The sequence below is a fragment of the Syngnathus acus genome, chromosome 3 (assembly GCF_901709675.1).
Source record: "Syngnathus acus chromosome 3, fSynAcu1.2, whole genome shotgun sequence".
In the NCBI taxonomy this organism is placed as follows: domain Eukaryota; kingdom Metazoa; phylum Chordata; class Actinopteri; order Syngnathiformes; family Syngnathidae; genus Syngnathus; species Syngnathus acus.
In genome coordinates this window covers 10,530,377-10,546,086 of record NC_051089.1, presented here as the reverse complement: position 1 = coordinate 10,546,086, position 15,710 = coordinate 10,530,377, and the positions used below count along the sequence as shown (strand labels likewise).

The 15,710-nt window shown below is 41.4% G+C and overlaps 1 protein-coding gene and 1 long non-coding RNA gene across 10 annotated transcripts in view; one reads left to right on the top strand and one right to left on the bottom strand.

The window, feature by feature from the left end:
* Nucleotides 1–15,710, bottom strand: part of mical2a (microtubule associated monooxygenase, calponin and LIM domain containing 2a) — a 31,305-nt gene that overhangs the window by 12,578 nt on the left and 3,017 nt on the right. For all 9 annotated transcript variants that reach the window (XR_005097503.1, XM_037247249.1, XM_037247248.1 and 6 more), the window contains exons 2-15: nt 11,185–11,556; nt 8,113–8,320; nt 7,702–7,818; nt 6,767–6,868; nt 4,771–4,926; nt 4,566–4,666; nt 4,203–4,460; nt 3,702–3,817; nt 3,143–3,269; nt 2,974–3,064; nt 2,463–2,610; nt 916–1,115; nt 196–299; nt 6–77 (exon numbers count right to left, since the gene is read on the bottom strand). Coding sequence is in view for 8 of the 9 variants with exons in the window: in XM_037247249.1 (XP_037103144.1) it covers nt 6–77; nt 196–299; nt 916–1,115; nt 2,463–2,610; nt 2,974–3,064; nt 3,143–3,269; nt 3,702–3,817; nt 4,203–4,460; nt 4,566–4,666; nt 4,771–4,926; nt 6,767–6,868; nt 7,702–7,818; nt 8,113–8,320; nt 11,185–11,448 (2,064 nt within the window). In the remaining variant the exon portion in view is untranslated. The remainder of the gene's footprint in view (nt 1–5; nt 78–195; nt 300–915; nt 1,116–2,462; nt 2,611–2,973; nt 3,065–3,142; nt 3,270–3,701; nt 3,818–4,202; nt 4,461–4,565; nt 4,667–4,770; nt 4,927–6,766; nt 6,869–7,701; nt 7,819–8,112; nt 8,321–11,184; nt 11,557–15,710) is intronic.
* LOC119120398 lies at nt 3,764–5,947 on the top strand. The gene is made up of 3 exons (XR_005097504.1): nt 3,764–3,889; nt 4,212–4,681; nt 4,746–5,947. It is a non-coding gene; the product is annotated as an uncharacterized LOC119120398 (long non-coding RNA).

Here is a 15,710-nt window from a genome sequence, read left to right as displayed (position 1 = left end):
CAAACCTCCTCCGGGTGAGTGAAATATTTTCTCCTCCTTTTGTAAATGGCATCCGGACCATCTGTCTTTTTCTCATCCTAGAAGTCCAGGGACAAAACAAAGGTGAGTTGAGTTCAAAATCTAGAATAAACCGCATTCAAACGACTATCGTTTAAAATAATACACAATACTGTCCATTATGCAGTAAAATGTTACCTTCGGAACTCGTTTCCTTGGCAGACAAATATTGAGAAGGTTATTATTACTTCGGACCGCCTTCGATGGATAATCTTCACTGTTTTCGTCCACTCGTCTGGAGCCTGTGGTACAACATGTGACTGAAGTAAAAAGTTCACAGACTTTCCACATCACACAGACATTAAAGTCAAATAACATCAGTGCATAATGCCCAGAACAAAATACAATCCAAGAAATAAGAAGTTAGTGAGCTAATGCTGGCAAATATTTCACTTTGAATACATGAGCAAAGTGACAAACGTATGACTGGAAGTTGAATAAAGTGAGTCGCCCGTCTGAGAATGTCAGTTCACAGCACTGGTACAAGTACACATACCACACATTGCAGCATTCTTGACTGGTAGGAATTCATAACACACACACACAGGAAATCAAGTGAAAAGGGGAGAGCTTCTCTCCTGCCTACACTTATTTTCTACATCACTTGGCAGAACAATACAAATATAACAAATGGGAAGTCAAAACGAGGCAGCTAGCAACATACTCTTGAGTACAATTGAGTAGAGAAAAGTAGAGTACAGTACTGGGTATGGTTTGATTCATGTATAATGGAAAAGTGGTCCAGTGTCAACTAAAATGCTGGATTGTATGATACAATGCTGAGCAGTATAGTTTTCGATGGTATCTATCTTAAAGCAGATTGATTATGCATAGAATACACTGAGCATAGTTCAATACCTGCATCAGGTAACGGTGTGCCTCGGAAGAGTTCGTAGAATTTGGAGAGGTAGTTAATGATTCTGGTCTTCTCTATCTCCAGGGAGCCACTCAGCTCTTTCACAGATGCGAATGGTTTGATCCCAAATTCCCGCTCCGCAATGTCAAAAGCCAGCTGGAGGTTGTCGGCCTGGTTTTCCTCATTCAATGACTCAAAGTCTCTGAGGGACAAAAGATAATGACTTGTGTGGGAGGCAGATCATGTACATGTCATGATGTCTCCTTGCTGCCAGGGTCTATACTGCCGTTAGTGTGGCCTGTGCATGTGTTTTAGTATTTAATTTGAGATGGGAGGGAGGAGATTATCCATCATAGATATCTGAATAAAACAACAGGAAGGTGAAAAGGGCCAGTCAAGTGATTGAAGGCAAGATGGGTGCAGCATAAAGTGCACAAGGTTTTAAAAGTGAACAATCCATGCCTTATAAATTTGACACATCACAAAAGTGTTTAACATCCTGCCAAATTTGAAGGCTTAAGTAAAAAAAAGTCCTCAAATGAGGATCAAGCCCTTGTCTCCACTCTCAAGCGCTGTGGCTGTGTCCACTGAACGCCCCCCACTCAACTGTCAATCAAACAGCCCGACCACGACCTGGAGAAATAACCCCAACCCCTCACTATTTTTTTCCTGTATGGGATGCATGCACTGAATGCCAACAATGACGAACTCTCTGAAGGGAAGGATGTATTTTCTGGGTGTAGGCCTAATTTTCTAACGACATGTTGCAATTGCTGGATAACTGCTGATAGCGACGAAGTTCAGAGCTCAAGTTTTTATACGGTGGGGGAGGGTCGGCTCCAAAGTACAGCACACATGGCGTTCTCGCCAACACCCACCCACGATAAAAAAATAAATTAAAAAAGGAAACAAATGGTAATAAGGCCACATTGTTCTCGGCAGTTAGATGTTTTCAGCAGTTATCTTCAATCACATATGTACTTCTGAATTGTCTTGATAGCTTTTTTAATAAAGACAAGGCTTTGAAGAAACATTCCTCCCTTATTTTGCCGCAAAAATGGTACAAAACATTTTGATCAAGAATTGAATAGAAACAGCTTGAGTGTCTCATCCAACACTGCCTATGCAGACACCATCAGAAATATAACAGCAAACCTAGCAACACCCCCTTTTTCTCCTTTTCCTTTAGTTTCTGCAAATCTACTCACTTTGCAGAATTCCACTGTGCTGACAGGCGTACATTAGGAAGAGGGGGAAAGGGGAGGGGGGGGGGGGTCACGAATGCCAGCGCGGTTCTGAAAACTTGCAGGACCACATGAAATTGCAGTGGCATGCGAGAAGGTATGAAGGCAATAATTTAAGCAGGTGAGCATATAATTTCTTTTGCAAATGGACTCATCCAAAGCTGTAATAGAGGTACAAAGCGCTGCCCCCCCCCCTAAAAAAAACCAACAATGGTATTTAACACACACTGAAGTTTGTTGTTAGTTTGTAAAGTTGTAATGTGGGAGAATAAATCTTCAGCGCTGCTTTCCGACAGTTTACGTACATGAGATGGGGTTTGAACCTGTGGATCAAGGCACACAAGGCGAGGCCAATACTCCAAGAGAACGTCAAGTCCGTGATTGTTACATTCCTGTAACCTTCAGTCTGTTTCTGGCACCATGTGAGAAGCCTCGCCGGCCTGATATCAGATTCTATGGAGGAGAAACAAGCAAGAGTATTTTCAGTATGAAAGTCCAAGCGAATAAATGCCGGAATGTAGGCGCCACTCTCAGGAAATGAATGCAAAGGTCAAGAAAAAGCTCAGAATTTAAAATGGAATGTTTTAGTTCAGTTTGGATTGAATTCAGGAAGTCAAAGTCTGAACTTGGCGAGTAAGACGTTAACTTTCATGGCTTCCTCCTCACAGTGAACCCACGTGTAAAAACAAACCGCAGAATATGACTTCCTCTCCACATGCGAGTTAGTTTTAGCTGTTAAAAATAACGCTTCAAAGTAAGAGTCGGGTGACAATGCTAAACATTGCATTGCAACCTGCGCAGTTGCGATTTCTCTACCTCGTTGGCAGACATTAACAGGTCGACGGATGGAGGCGGCACGCTCCAGAGAGCACGAATTCAGCGCTCCGTTCAAGTACAGGTGACACACCTAGAAATGGAAAAAGTTCAGACAGTTAAAGTATCTTTTTTCAGATGAAAAAATAAATTGAAATCTCTTCTTTTGCACCTGGTGAGGCTTGACACACGAAGAGATGAGGTTGGGGTACCGCGTCGTAGGGTCGATGGTGTACTGTTCCAAGTTTTTGGCGATGTTCTCAGGTGTTGTTTGTGGCAGCAACCTGTAAATGCTTTCTCTGAAAACACAACACCTACGATTAGGGACGGGTGAGTACCGATACCGGGTATTGGTATCGGTCTGATACAGCCTTGTTTCAAGGTTTCGGGGAATACTGTCGATACCAGCCACCGATACTTAAGGCGAAAAGTAAAATCAGACATCTCGCCAGTAGTTGGCTCTACACTGCAGAGGTTCGACACATTACGAGAATCAACATGTGTCTGAATCCACAATTACCGTTAATTGCTTTAATTGAAATTTCATGCATCCAAAGTAACAGTGGTATTGGTACTCGGTATCGGCGAGTAGTAATGAGTGAATACTGGTGTTATGTGATGTCGGTCTGAAAATATCTCTACCTAAGCTTGTGGATGCAATGAACACCTGGTTGGCTGGTGAATGTATATTACACAAGGCTGGCTTGAGCTGATCGTGTTTTAACACATACCTCTCTGCCAGCAAGTCAAGAACGGTCCGACCCTGAGACCAGCCTTTTACCATCCAGGCAGTGTCGAAGGCAGCCAAGAATCCTCTAGCGCAGCCCGTCCCCATGGGCCAGAAAGGCTGCAAGCAACAAAGACAAAAAAACAAAATAACTTACCAGTAAAATTGGAGGGAAGTACCTTTAAATCACAGGTGGGCCTACACCATCACACCAAGACATTGTGGACAATTGTTTCCTTTTAATTATGTAGAGACACTTCGATAAAGACCATTTTCTGTTGCTAGTGCATAGTTCCTTGGCCATTGCAACCTTATAGAAAGTCTCCCCAAAACACCAACTCCATATTTTAATCGATTTTTACCCTGAGTTGGTTTTACAGCTCGATACCAGTGTCTGACTGGTAACCAAGGCTCTTGACTAGCTAATCAGCTGTTCTGAACAGGATAGGCGAATGGATGATTAATTGGCCTGGTGTCCCAATACTTGAACTTCAAATGCCGTTACCTCCAAAAGGCTGTCGCCCACTAGCGTAACCAGCAGTTGATGTCCAAACCTCTCCCTGACCAGAGCGGCGTTTTCCGAGGCGTGCATGCTAGTGAAGTCGAACATGGCTACGTCGGGCTGGCCGCAGTGGTTCATGGCAAAGTCCAGCGTGGGAAGCTGGTAGTTGGTGCCAAAATCAGCAGCCTCTCTGGCATAGCACAGGAGAGCTTCCTGGTTGACGTTATCGCTACTCAGCAGCCTCTGTGTCTCCACGTAATCCTGTCAACCAACAAAGACAATACCAGCCTCACCTTAGTTTATTGCTTATCCAAGTGTTTCTATCTTTTACTGAGCCAAGTGACATATTGTACGTAAGAAACTCACATTAATGACAACTCCTTTATCCAGCAGGCTCTGTTTCTTCGCAGTCATGACAAAGTAGTGCGTGTTGTCCTTGTAGTACACAATGTTTTCCAGGTCGATGCCTGCGACAAAGACAGGTGTGTCGGACGCTTGTGAACACATCCTTTTAAAAGCACAAAAATAATCTGTCATGTCTTGAAGGTCTCCCAGATCTCTTCTCTCCCACCTGTTTCTTCTTTGAGGTCAAGAAAGAACTTTTGATTGAAGATGAAGGCCACGCCACTAATTTCCTCCACCTTGGCCTCCGCTGTCGTGTTCCTGTTGATGAAGTTGGCGGTGATGGCGATTGCCAACTTGCCGCGAAATTCTTTTCTTTTGAAACCTGCAATTAAAAAAGCAAAGAGAATGGTATTGAAAAGAAAGGGAAACCAAACAAGAACTGTGGCGAGTCTTACAGGCAGTTGTTTCAGGGTCACAGGTGGTTCACTCAGCAATGTGTAATATATCGACGCAAACTATTAACCAGCTAAGAAAAGTGAACACATTCAAGGAAAATAAATGAAAAATACCACAACTACTGTTATCAATTAAAAGATTTTAAAAACTACATTACACTTTGAAAGTCACATTCTTTACATTCACTTTAACATTTGAGTGTGAATTTCTGAGTCCATTAAACTAAAGTATGCTCCTTGGTGGGGGAAATAAAAACAGGATATTCATTAACTTGGAAAAATGTTGACACCCAGTGAGTCACATTTCAAAGGTTTTTGCACATTCCACCGTTTTAGTCAGCACATGAGAGGGATACTTTGTCACCAAAAGTAAAAATTGAACCAAAAACTTACAGCGTTTGAAAATTGAGGCCAGGTTTCATTGAAAACCAAATAATCTGCAAAAATAGTTCTGGATGTATTTAAGGCTGCTTAGCTACATTTAGCTCACCAAAAAACATAGACCTGCCTCAGACTGACTCATTTCCCCTGAGCTGCTTCATAACGAAAGAATGAGTCCAAAGGCTTGTTTTTGACCTTTTTAGGAATAAGCTTCAGATGTGTATCGCTTGTTGCAAGCAACGACTTTGAGAGAGTCCAAAAAGAATGATGCAAAGTTATGGAGAGACTCCAGCAGGCATCAGCTGCTCCACTCAAGCCTGCCTCGATTCTATTTATGTATTGGGATCCTTTGTGTTTTGACCTTTGTGACCACTGCAACCTCACACAGGCACACTTGGACTCTTTTACATTTCTGATGGGTAAACGGCTTAGTTGGTAGAAAATTTAAAGAATGCACACAATGTATTTTTTGGAATGCTATTTTAATGTTTGATATTTTAAAAGGAAAATGTAAAATGTCATTAATTCTTTCTGGTCTCTGTTAATAAAATCGTTTGTGATGTGCTATTTTCATAAGGAAAAAATACTGCGATAGCACAATAAAATAAAACGTGAAGAATAAAAGGTGGTTCGTGAATCATGATTGCTTCATTGTGGCTCCTTCTAGTATGTGAGACTTAGCCACCAGGGGGCAGTATAATGCAGTCATGCAGACACGATCAAAGAAGAGTTTCCCAACTACTATGACTCACTAGTGTGAATTGTTTTTCTCAGAGGATAAAGAATGCCTGTGAAGGTTAGCGCTGCCACATACATAGATGTTATCTTATTAGACCCATCTATGGCATTTTCCATTACTTATTCAACAGTAAGATAAGATGACTTGGGGAAAAACTGAAGTTATTTTAATATACAGCAATAATTGTATATTTTGTGTTTTTTTTTTATAGCAAACTGGGAGACGCATTAAACAGCCTATTTTATTTCATATTTATATGACGTATTCACAACAATAATAGTAATAGCGACCAACTAAAGGTGTACCCCACCTTTTGTTAGCTGGGCTCTATTACTATTATCTATTTAAAAATACTACAATGCTCAGCTTGGATTGGAGCTAAAAATATCATCTTTTATTAAAACTAGCAGAGGAATAAAACTTTCATTCAGCAGTAGTCTAAAGTTTCATCTGGTTTTCAAACATATTTTGGTTGAACAAAGTATTCCAAACATGTGATTCCAGTGCTGGTGGGAAAAGAATATTTTCTTTATGTTTCGACCTCATGTGGTAACTTTATAAGAGGCATTGTCCCCTTTGCTCTTTCAGTAAAAGTACACCCCCGAGGCGTGGACACTGTTCATCGCTTTTCTTTGGCTTCCTCTCACCTTCCAGCGTGTTCCTGCGCCCGTCGGCCCCCACCACCACGTCAAAGTCAAAGTCAGCCACGGGGTGATCAGCAGGTTGGATTGCAGCTCTCCACCCTGGCCCTAAAAAAAGGAGACAACCGCAGAACTGTCAGGGTGGGTGGGAGGGCGGAGGGAAAACACATTATACAAATATTCTTTTCGTGCCTTATTCCTTTGGCGAGGACAAAAATGGACACATAGCGTGAGAAACATCAGCTGATTGTGAGCTACTTATGCTTCAGGGACATCTTTGAGATGCCATGCTTCTTCTTGGTATGATCTCAAGGAGAAAGGCAAATGCAGCTTTTTTCCAGACACATTCTACTAAAAACTCATTTCGAGGGGTTGCCTGAGACCATGAGGCACAATCCAACCTGGCATTTTGTTGTGCAATACGATATTAAGGACACGACTAAGCTGCAGAAGAGGGGGGGAGAAGTATGTCTAAATTTAGGTAAGGCTCTTGTTGTTATCAGTGTAGTGATATTACAGCTGCAAGCCAGCATTGGAGTCAAACTTGGGAGTGGCCAGTCAAGTTGTTCCTCCTGTTACCATCACACAAAGAAGCTGTGTGTGATGATTTCTTTCCTCCTTACATAGAAAGCATTCATTAATATGGAGGTGATAGCCTCCAGCAGCTTGCTTTTCTTACATTCTGTGTCTACTAAAACTTGATTTAAATTTACCAGTGTGTGTTAAGTCAAGGAAAATTGTGGTCATGTTGAAACTGTGTGTGTACATGTCATACATTTAAATAAATACGCCCCCCCAAATGTTTTCAACGAAACAATGAATATTCATCTTTAATTTAGTTCATAATGTGATAAAAAAAAAGAATTCTGAGCATATATTTAGGTCAGAACATACACTGTGTTGGTGGAAATAAAGAGTATGTAAGGGCAGGGGTGAAATACCTTCATCGTCTTGCTTCTCAGGAGGTTCCACTAGGTTGACAAACTCTACATTGATATGAAACTCCACTGCAACAATGAGAGCCACCTTCAGCAGCATCAGCTGCAGCTGCTGGATACCTGTTAAACACAGTCGAATAGTCAAGTCTCTTTTCGCCCCTAGCTATTCCACCTTCTCTCCATGACATGCAAACACTCATGGCTAACAACGTGGCACTCTAATGCAGCTGTGCATTTTCTGTCCCATGTCACAATTGGTCTGTCAATCAACAAAGCTACTGTTGACCGAATATTTACTAACAGTACTGCATTTGCTTATGTCATCATAGTGGAGCAGTAACTGTAACAGTAGAAGCACCCACAGCTGCAATAACTCCCAACTCTGACTGCCAAATAATGACGTGCTAAACTCACTGATGTGATCTATGGCTCCAGCGCAGAATTTGCCATAAAACTTTTTGGCTCCGAGGTCCCGCAGGTCATGGATGGTAAAGGGCCAAAGGTGCAGCACGTTATTCCTAGAGAAGGAGTCCCTCTTCTCGATCACCACCACTTTGGCCCCCATTAAGGCCAGCTCGATGGCCGTGCGCAGGCCGCACGGACCTCCTCCGATGATGAGGCACTAGGAGGACAAGTTGTGATTAAGTAGGTGTCGCATTACTCACACAAGAGTGCAAATTTTCCCGCTGGGATGACATTACATTTATTTCCTAAAACGCAGCTGAGTCTTAAAACACAGGCGGAGATTATCATCGCTGTGATGCACAAAGACAAGATGACATCAGCGTGTACAAAAAATAGATTCAAAGAGGTTGATGAGACGAACATCTGCCAGATTCTTGTATCAGCATGAGCCATGATTACAGACCGACATTAGCGGACGTGTTGCTCTGCTTTTCTGTCGGCCACAAAGCGCATGAAGTCATCTTGCGTCAAGCTACGAGCGTCTGTTTTTGCCTAAGAATCGGGCCCAAACATGACATCATCTTCTTGGATGATAGATGAAAAGAAGTGACGCAAGTGAGCTGTACTCTTTCTGGAAATCTTCTTTTCTTCGTCTTTCCCGCTAAACGTTTAAGCACAACTGTATATGGTTCAACGCTATGTCATTTTTTTTTTTTCCTTTTGGCATATCATGCACGCTGAAAAGAATGTTGATGGTTTTCCGAGCTACTGGAGTTGATCCAGAGATTTCATATGTATGGACAGAAGTTTTGAGACAGACAGTTACGGAGCGGAAGGATCAAAGAATAATGCAGAAGTAGATTGAATAAAACAATGATATAAAATGATACAACACCGCCCAGACTGGTTTTTGTTTTCCTCTTTTTGCTACATGTACAAATTTAAAAGGCCTCAAAGTAGGCAGTATGTGGATTTTTGGAAGCCCATTCCAATATTCGCCAGAATAAAAGTGTGATAACTGATTAATTGGATAATAAGTTGTTGTTTTTTTGTCCTCTAACACAATAACAATATGAAGCAACAACAAAAACAAAATGTGAGTACTTTGTCCTTCAGTAAGGAGTTAGATCAAACAGTTCTTTGGGTACAATAATTATGATTACTTTTTCTTATCTTGCGCTTGACCAATACTCCACATAAAAAAAATTGATACTAAGACTAATAAAAACTATCAAACCTGCTCTAAAAGAAAACGAATTACGTTTAAAAAAAAAAAGCAAAAGTCAAAACTAAAATCAAAATGATTTCGAATGAAAAATCATTATAACCCTGCTTGTAACTCAAGTTTTGGCTGACAACGCAAAGAAAAAGATCAATGGCTGCTTACACACACAAAAAACCTTTGAAGGTGAGGAAGGGCACCATTCGTTCCAAGTCTCCTGGTGACCGAGCTCCAAAATAACAACTAGGCAAGCTGATGCCGGAAACATTTCTGTTGATAATAATTATCTTTGCGCTGCAGGTCATGACTCGGCTTGAGTCCCTATGTTTTTCCATCTTGTCCCATGAGTGATAAGACAGGGTGACGACATCATCTTTCACCATGTGCTTCCAAAGGTCATCGGAATGACACATCTTCAGTCAAACACAGGTGACCCACTGTCCATTCATATCTGCTCCCATCTTGACAGGTTTATCTAGCAACTAATGTAAAAGGGATTTGAACGGAGAATCGATGAAGATGTTACTCAACTGATACACAAAAGCATTCTGTTTTTTAATCCTTGTTCCACAGTTGGGTGTATTTTTGCCCACGTCAGAGGCTTTTTCCTGCACATCTGCTGAGTCAGGAAAACCGTACTTCCTGTCGCAGTATCACAGAGGAAATTTTGCCAATAAACTGTATTCTGCAATGTCCACTGCTGGTGAATGCTAGTCGTAACCCTAATTAATAGCTAAAGATGGATCTGTAGTCAGCCCTCCGCCACTTTGCTTGTTCTTGCTGAGCATTCCAGCCTCGTCAGCGAGGTCCCGTCGTAAAACCCGCATGACGTTACATCCTCGACAGCAATGAAGTTACATAGAGTGCTGAGTGGTAGCACATGTCGCTTTTAAAGTTGTCATAAAACAAACTCACAGACAATTTAGTTGTTCTACAACTCATAACTTGAAATCGGAAGTACAGTATAAGACATGCTCATAAAATCTTATGTTCCAAAGGGAATTCAAGGAAAAAAATGTTCTTTGAATATATGTTCCCTCAGTTGTCTAAACACACTATTCTGATTAAAATTATGGTCATGGAATAAGAATAAAGCATGTTAATCCTTCCCTTTACATTCATCTCCGGGAGTCGCCATCATGGACTTATAATAACGCCCTGTCAATTGAAATTGATGTCAAACTGCCATTGAGCTCGCATCGCACGTGTCACATGACCAAACTCCAAATACAGATGAGCTGTGACGTTTGCAACCTATGTGAAGAAAGGATGTGACAATCATGTTATTAACCACATGGGATTTGTACGAAAGACATTTTTTACCTTCTGCTCTTAATCTCTCTTATTTCTTTTTAAAGGGGAAGACCAAGTAGAACATATTGTAAAGAAACCTTATGAGTTGACTTTCCCTGCAGACCAATTGAAAAGCATGAATTTGATCACTGGCCAATAACATTTAGTTTTTCTTTCTATTCCTCCCAATATTAAGCCATACGTCATAGATGGCTAGCTAATGATAGCTATCTAGACCAACCTGAAGAAAGCTAGCCCAACATGACCCACAGACAAACACATTCAACTCTCTCCCTCTGCAACCTTTGATGGATTTGCAGTTTCCAGTTGGTCTGTGGTCTATACAGCAATGTACAGTAATTACATTTGAATTAGTCATGCATGGATAAGCATGAAGTCACATGCCTATTTCAGCCCTAACTGCAAAAACACTTGAAAGTTTTTCCAGATGTGCACATGTGCAGTACCATACTGACAAGAAACATCTACTGTATACAGCGGGAATCCATCGTAGTTGTCAAAAAGCTACAATCACAACTGTAGTAGATGCTCGGAGCGAATCCTACCTTGGTGCCTACACAGGCTTCACCTTTCCTGTACTCCTTGTGGGACATCCTCTTGTCCAACTTGCTCCATAGCGCTTTGGCCTTCCAACAGGTGACCTTGGCCTTCAGATTGTTGTAGAAGGTGCCATTGTTGGCAGGGTCAAGGTCCAGCTGTCCACACAGGACATAGAAGGCCTGCAGCGTTCCCTTGCAGGTGGAAGCTTGGACAAAGTCCTCAAATAGCTTCCCGATGTTGCTTTCCCTTTCGTCCTCTGTCTCTGCCATCTCCCCCGAGGGTGGTGGACGCTGGGGTGCGCCGAGGTTTGTTCTTCGTCCAAGGGTTCTGCCAGATGTGGCTACACCCTCTGCTTGGCCCACGCAGTCATGCCCAGTCTGAGGAAGAAAGACACACAGTCTGATGTCATCTGGTGGCCAACAATCCAGAGACGCCTTCATTACATTGCTGCGGTGGTGACCATATTTGGGTTTTGTAGAAGAAAAAAAACAACCAGCCGGCATACTGCTCCATTTCAGTGGAGATGAGTTTGATTTGTTTTTTGACCACGCAAACTCAAAACACTCATATCTCAAATTATATTTTTCAATTGAAATGAATGGAAATGCTATTTGTCTGTTCCAGCCACTTTAAAGAAACAAGGGACTGTTAAGTAAAATGTAAAGCTGTAAGTAGTTTGAGGTTTTTGCTTCAATTCCATGGACATTGTGCATGCCTTGGCCAATGAGGGCAGTATAATAGAAATACCTGGTTCAGTAACCTACGAATATTATTACTATTTCCTCACACAGGATGAAGAAGAAAAAATCCATCATCTCTTTATCCATGTAGCTACAAAAAAACTTGCATTTGACTAGAGGTGTAAAGACTAAGTCCAAAGGAACGCTATAAGCCTATCCCAAAAAAATGTAATCTGTTAAACATCTTATGTAACTCCACAAGTTACACTTGTTTTGATAGTGTGAAAAAAAAATCATATTCCTCAAACACCTGTCTCGTGTTGTAAAGCTCAAACTAACTTTTGTGTTTCCACCAGTCAACCAACCATCAAGTGTTTTGAACATGCTGCCAATAAATCAGAGCCAGACCTTATAAAAAACAAAACATTTTGGAACTAAGAAACGATGGAGACCACAACTTCTGTGAAGTGTAAAGCCTTTGATATTCCAATGTCCTATGGAGCCACATGGGCCGGCTATGCAGGACACCGACACCCAACGTAAATCCCTTATTAGCGGCCCACCCCGCCCTGGGCCTCAGGTGGGGTTGCAATGAAACTGTTTATAGAGCACTTTTAAGCCAGACAGCAGCGTATGCATCCAGCAAACCTGAGCCACCTCATTCAAAGACAAAGCCTGCTTCGTATAATTATACCATTGTCCTACTGGTCCTCCCCTCCTGCCAAACAAGACCTTTCAACTCTGAGCGTAGACATTCAAACACAGCCAGAGCACATTCTTTCACCACGTGCCTCGACCAGCTCTGATCTGCCCCATCAGCAGGAGAGCAACTCTCTGCTCAACCTCCTCCTCACAATCACTTAGATTCTGCTCAAACGTGAACTTTGAATCGTTTTCTTCACGGTTAGACCCGAAAATAAGTTTGCAGATATCCGAGTTACATTTGTTGTTGGACTCTAATTATATTACAAAAAGACCTTATTGATGACATCCATCACAGTGAAGTCAGAAAGTGATTAAAACAACACAAATTGTGAACAACCGTGAGCTTTTAACAACCTACTAATAATTCATTGATTTCTCATTATTACCAAAGCTCATAATTCTCCCGGCTCTTCTACAATATTCATAAAAAGACGCGTTGACAGCACTCACAGTCTGCTTTTGTGATTCTGTCCAAGAAACAAAAAACGGGTTGAAATGAGTGGAACCATATGCACAGAAGCAAATGAAATGCTACCACTTAAATGTCGCCTCAGCCAAGTCAAAGCTCTTGCTAACTCGTGATCATCTCCACTCAAGTAGCGTGGACGTGACCATCGCCTGCTGACAGAATGGAAAAGTCACTTGCGGGCAGACGTGGCGAGGCCGCAGCGCGGCTGTAAAAATACGACTTAATGAGCGATGAAGCGGAGGGAATACACCGCATAAATCACAGCTGGAGCGTCTCAGTGTCAGACAGTTTCCTACAAAGTCGATTTTAAAAATTTCTTTGGAGGACACCATGACGTTTCTCACCTCACTCAGCAAGAAAGTCAAATGGTTCATTTTAGACCGTAAAGCTCGAGATTTTCTGACATAAGAAACACAAGTGTGGTACTATTACACATGAAATGTACAGACTTTGTCTATTTGATGACTTTACCACTCCACAATGACATTTTGAGGAGGGCTGAACAATTAATCGCATAGAAATTGAGATTGCAATGTAGTAGAATGCAATTTTCAAAATTGCAAATCCTGTCATTTGGGAGGAATAAAAAAAAAAAACAAATCAACATTGAAAATTAGGATAAGACAGATTTCCAGCCATAGGCAAGTGATCTGGTGTATCACTCACTGGCAAGTGATGGATGCAAGGAGCAACCTCACATCTGTTCCCAAACAACAAATTCACTGTACTGGATATCCACCTAATGAACCCGTGATTGTGACGTTCCAATTTGTATTGTTATACAATTGCAGGTACAGTAGTAGCCGTTTCTAGAGTGGCTACTACCCATAAAAAGACATGGCATGCGTGACACATTATCTTACAGTGAGTTGGAATGTCAAGAATGTACCTGTTGCACCTGGACTGCGGTGCAGAAGGAGCATAGACTAAACATACATGAGAAAGCAGACACACACGCACGCATGCATGCGCACAAACACATTTCCCAATAAAGACCAACACTTTGAAGAATGACAACATATATTGTGTGCAATCAGGAGGCAGAGTGATAAAACAAATACTACAATTAAGTATCCAGTGGGATGGGTCATTGCACCAACATTACACACGTTATATTATCATTATAAATTAAAAGTTAAAAATTAGGCCCATATCAAAAGGGACAATTAATTAAAAAGGGACACGCAATGTTTTTTTTTTTTTAAACTGCTTTGCACATTTACCTCCAGTGTAATTAGCTGTTTTAGCCTTCCCCCAAATAAAAAATGACGAGGCCCACTTCTTCCATTTAAGTGTACGACCTTAGGACAACCATGTTCATATTGTAGTTGTAAGAGACAGTGAAGTAGCAGGTTTATTGTCTCTTCTATTATCAAGAATCGATATTTTTTTATATATTGACCAAAACAAAAGGTCCACTCCCCAACAGGAAATAAGAGCCAGTGCACTTTAGTCCACGACAGGACTCGGTTATGTAAAACCCTCATGCTTTTTTTCCTTGCAGTACTTTTGGCAGTCCAATATTCAAACACTCAAAAACACTGGAATGCGGAGCCTGTAGAATAACAGAAAGTAACAGTTCAGATTAAAACAGTGGAGAAAAACCTAGTATTACGGAAGAGGTCATAAGAGTTGACCCAACAGACACATCCTAAACAAAGACAATCAACAGAAACTTTGACTCCTAGAAACCGGAGCAGACGACAGCGACGTGATCATCAAGTGAGCAAGCGGTGACGCAATCAACATGAGAATACAATAGGAAGCTGACGGCACAGAGGAAAACATCGGGAGTGCTGGGAAATGCACAGACACACGCACACACGGTGCAGCGAGCCAGCCACCACACGTAATTACAGACTGGGCCTTAGAAAAACCAGGAAGGAACATCCGTTCGGCCTGATAAGCAAGCGCAGTGCCAACGGACTCTGTCCATCAACATGAAGGTCACAGAAGGTACCAGCTCTGATACGTGTCTGGCTGTTTTATGAATACAGTTTATTTTCTATAAGCACACAAATGCAGAAGTTTAGTTTACAATGGTCCTAATATGCGTCGTTACAAAAGGCACGCAATGAATTACGGTACGGGTCCTTGACTTACGATAACGTAACAATGTTCCGACTAGAACTCAAAACCACCCATTGAAATGAATTGAAATGTCAAACAGTTCACTTTGTAGATTATGATTTTATGTGCTAATGTCTACTGACATTGTGGACATATGTTGGGTCGATGTTTTGCATTGTATGTTAACATTAAGTTAGCAAAAGTAAAAAAAATAAATTAAAAAAAAAGCAAAGTTACGTGGTTTCTGTTTTTTATTTTAACGTTTTGTTTGATGGTAAATTTTAACTGGGAGTGGCAATAAACGTGAGAAAGCACTTGGCCTCTTTTTTGAAAACTTGTTCACTATGTGTCAATCTGCTGCTTGTTGTGAAGCTCACTATCATCATATTTCTAAAATCTGTAATCAAAACAGACAGCAGCAAAACGCAACTTTTTAATTAAACACAACTCGGGCCGGCTATATAAAGTTTTCCCTTCCACTTCAACACAGTTCCCTAGCACCAGGACAACAAAGAGTTACGTGATATTAAAAGTAAAGTCAAGGCCTAGTTGGAATCTTTCATGCAAACTTCCATTGGAGTAAAGGGTTCCACGGTGCAAGAGATGA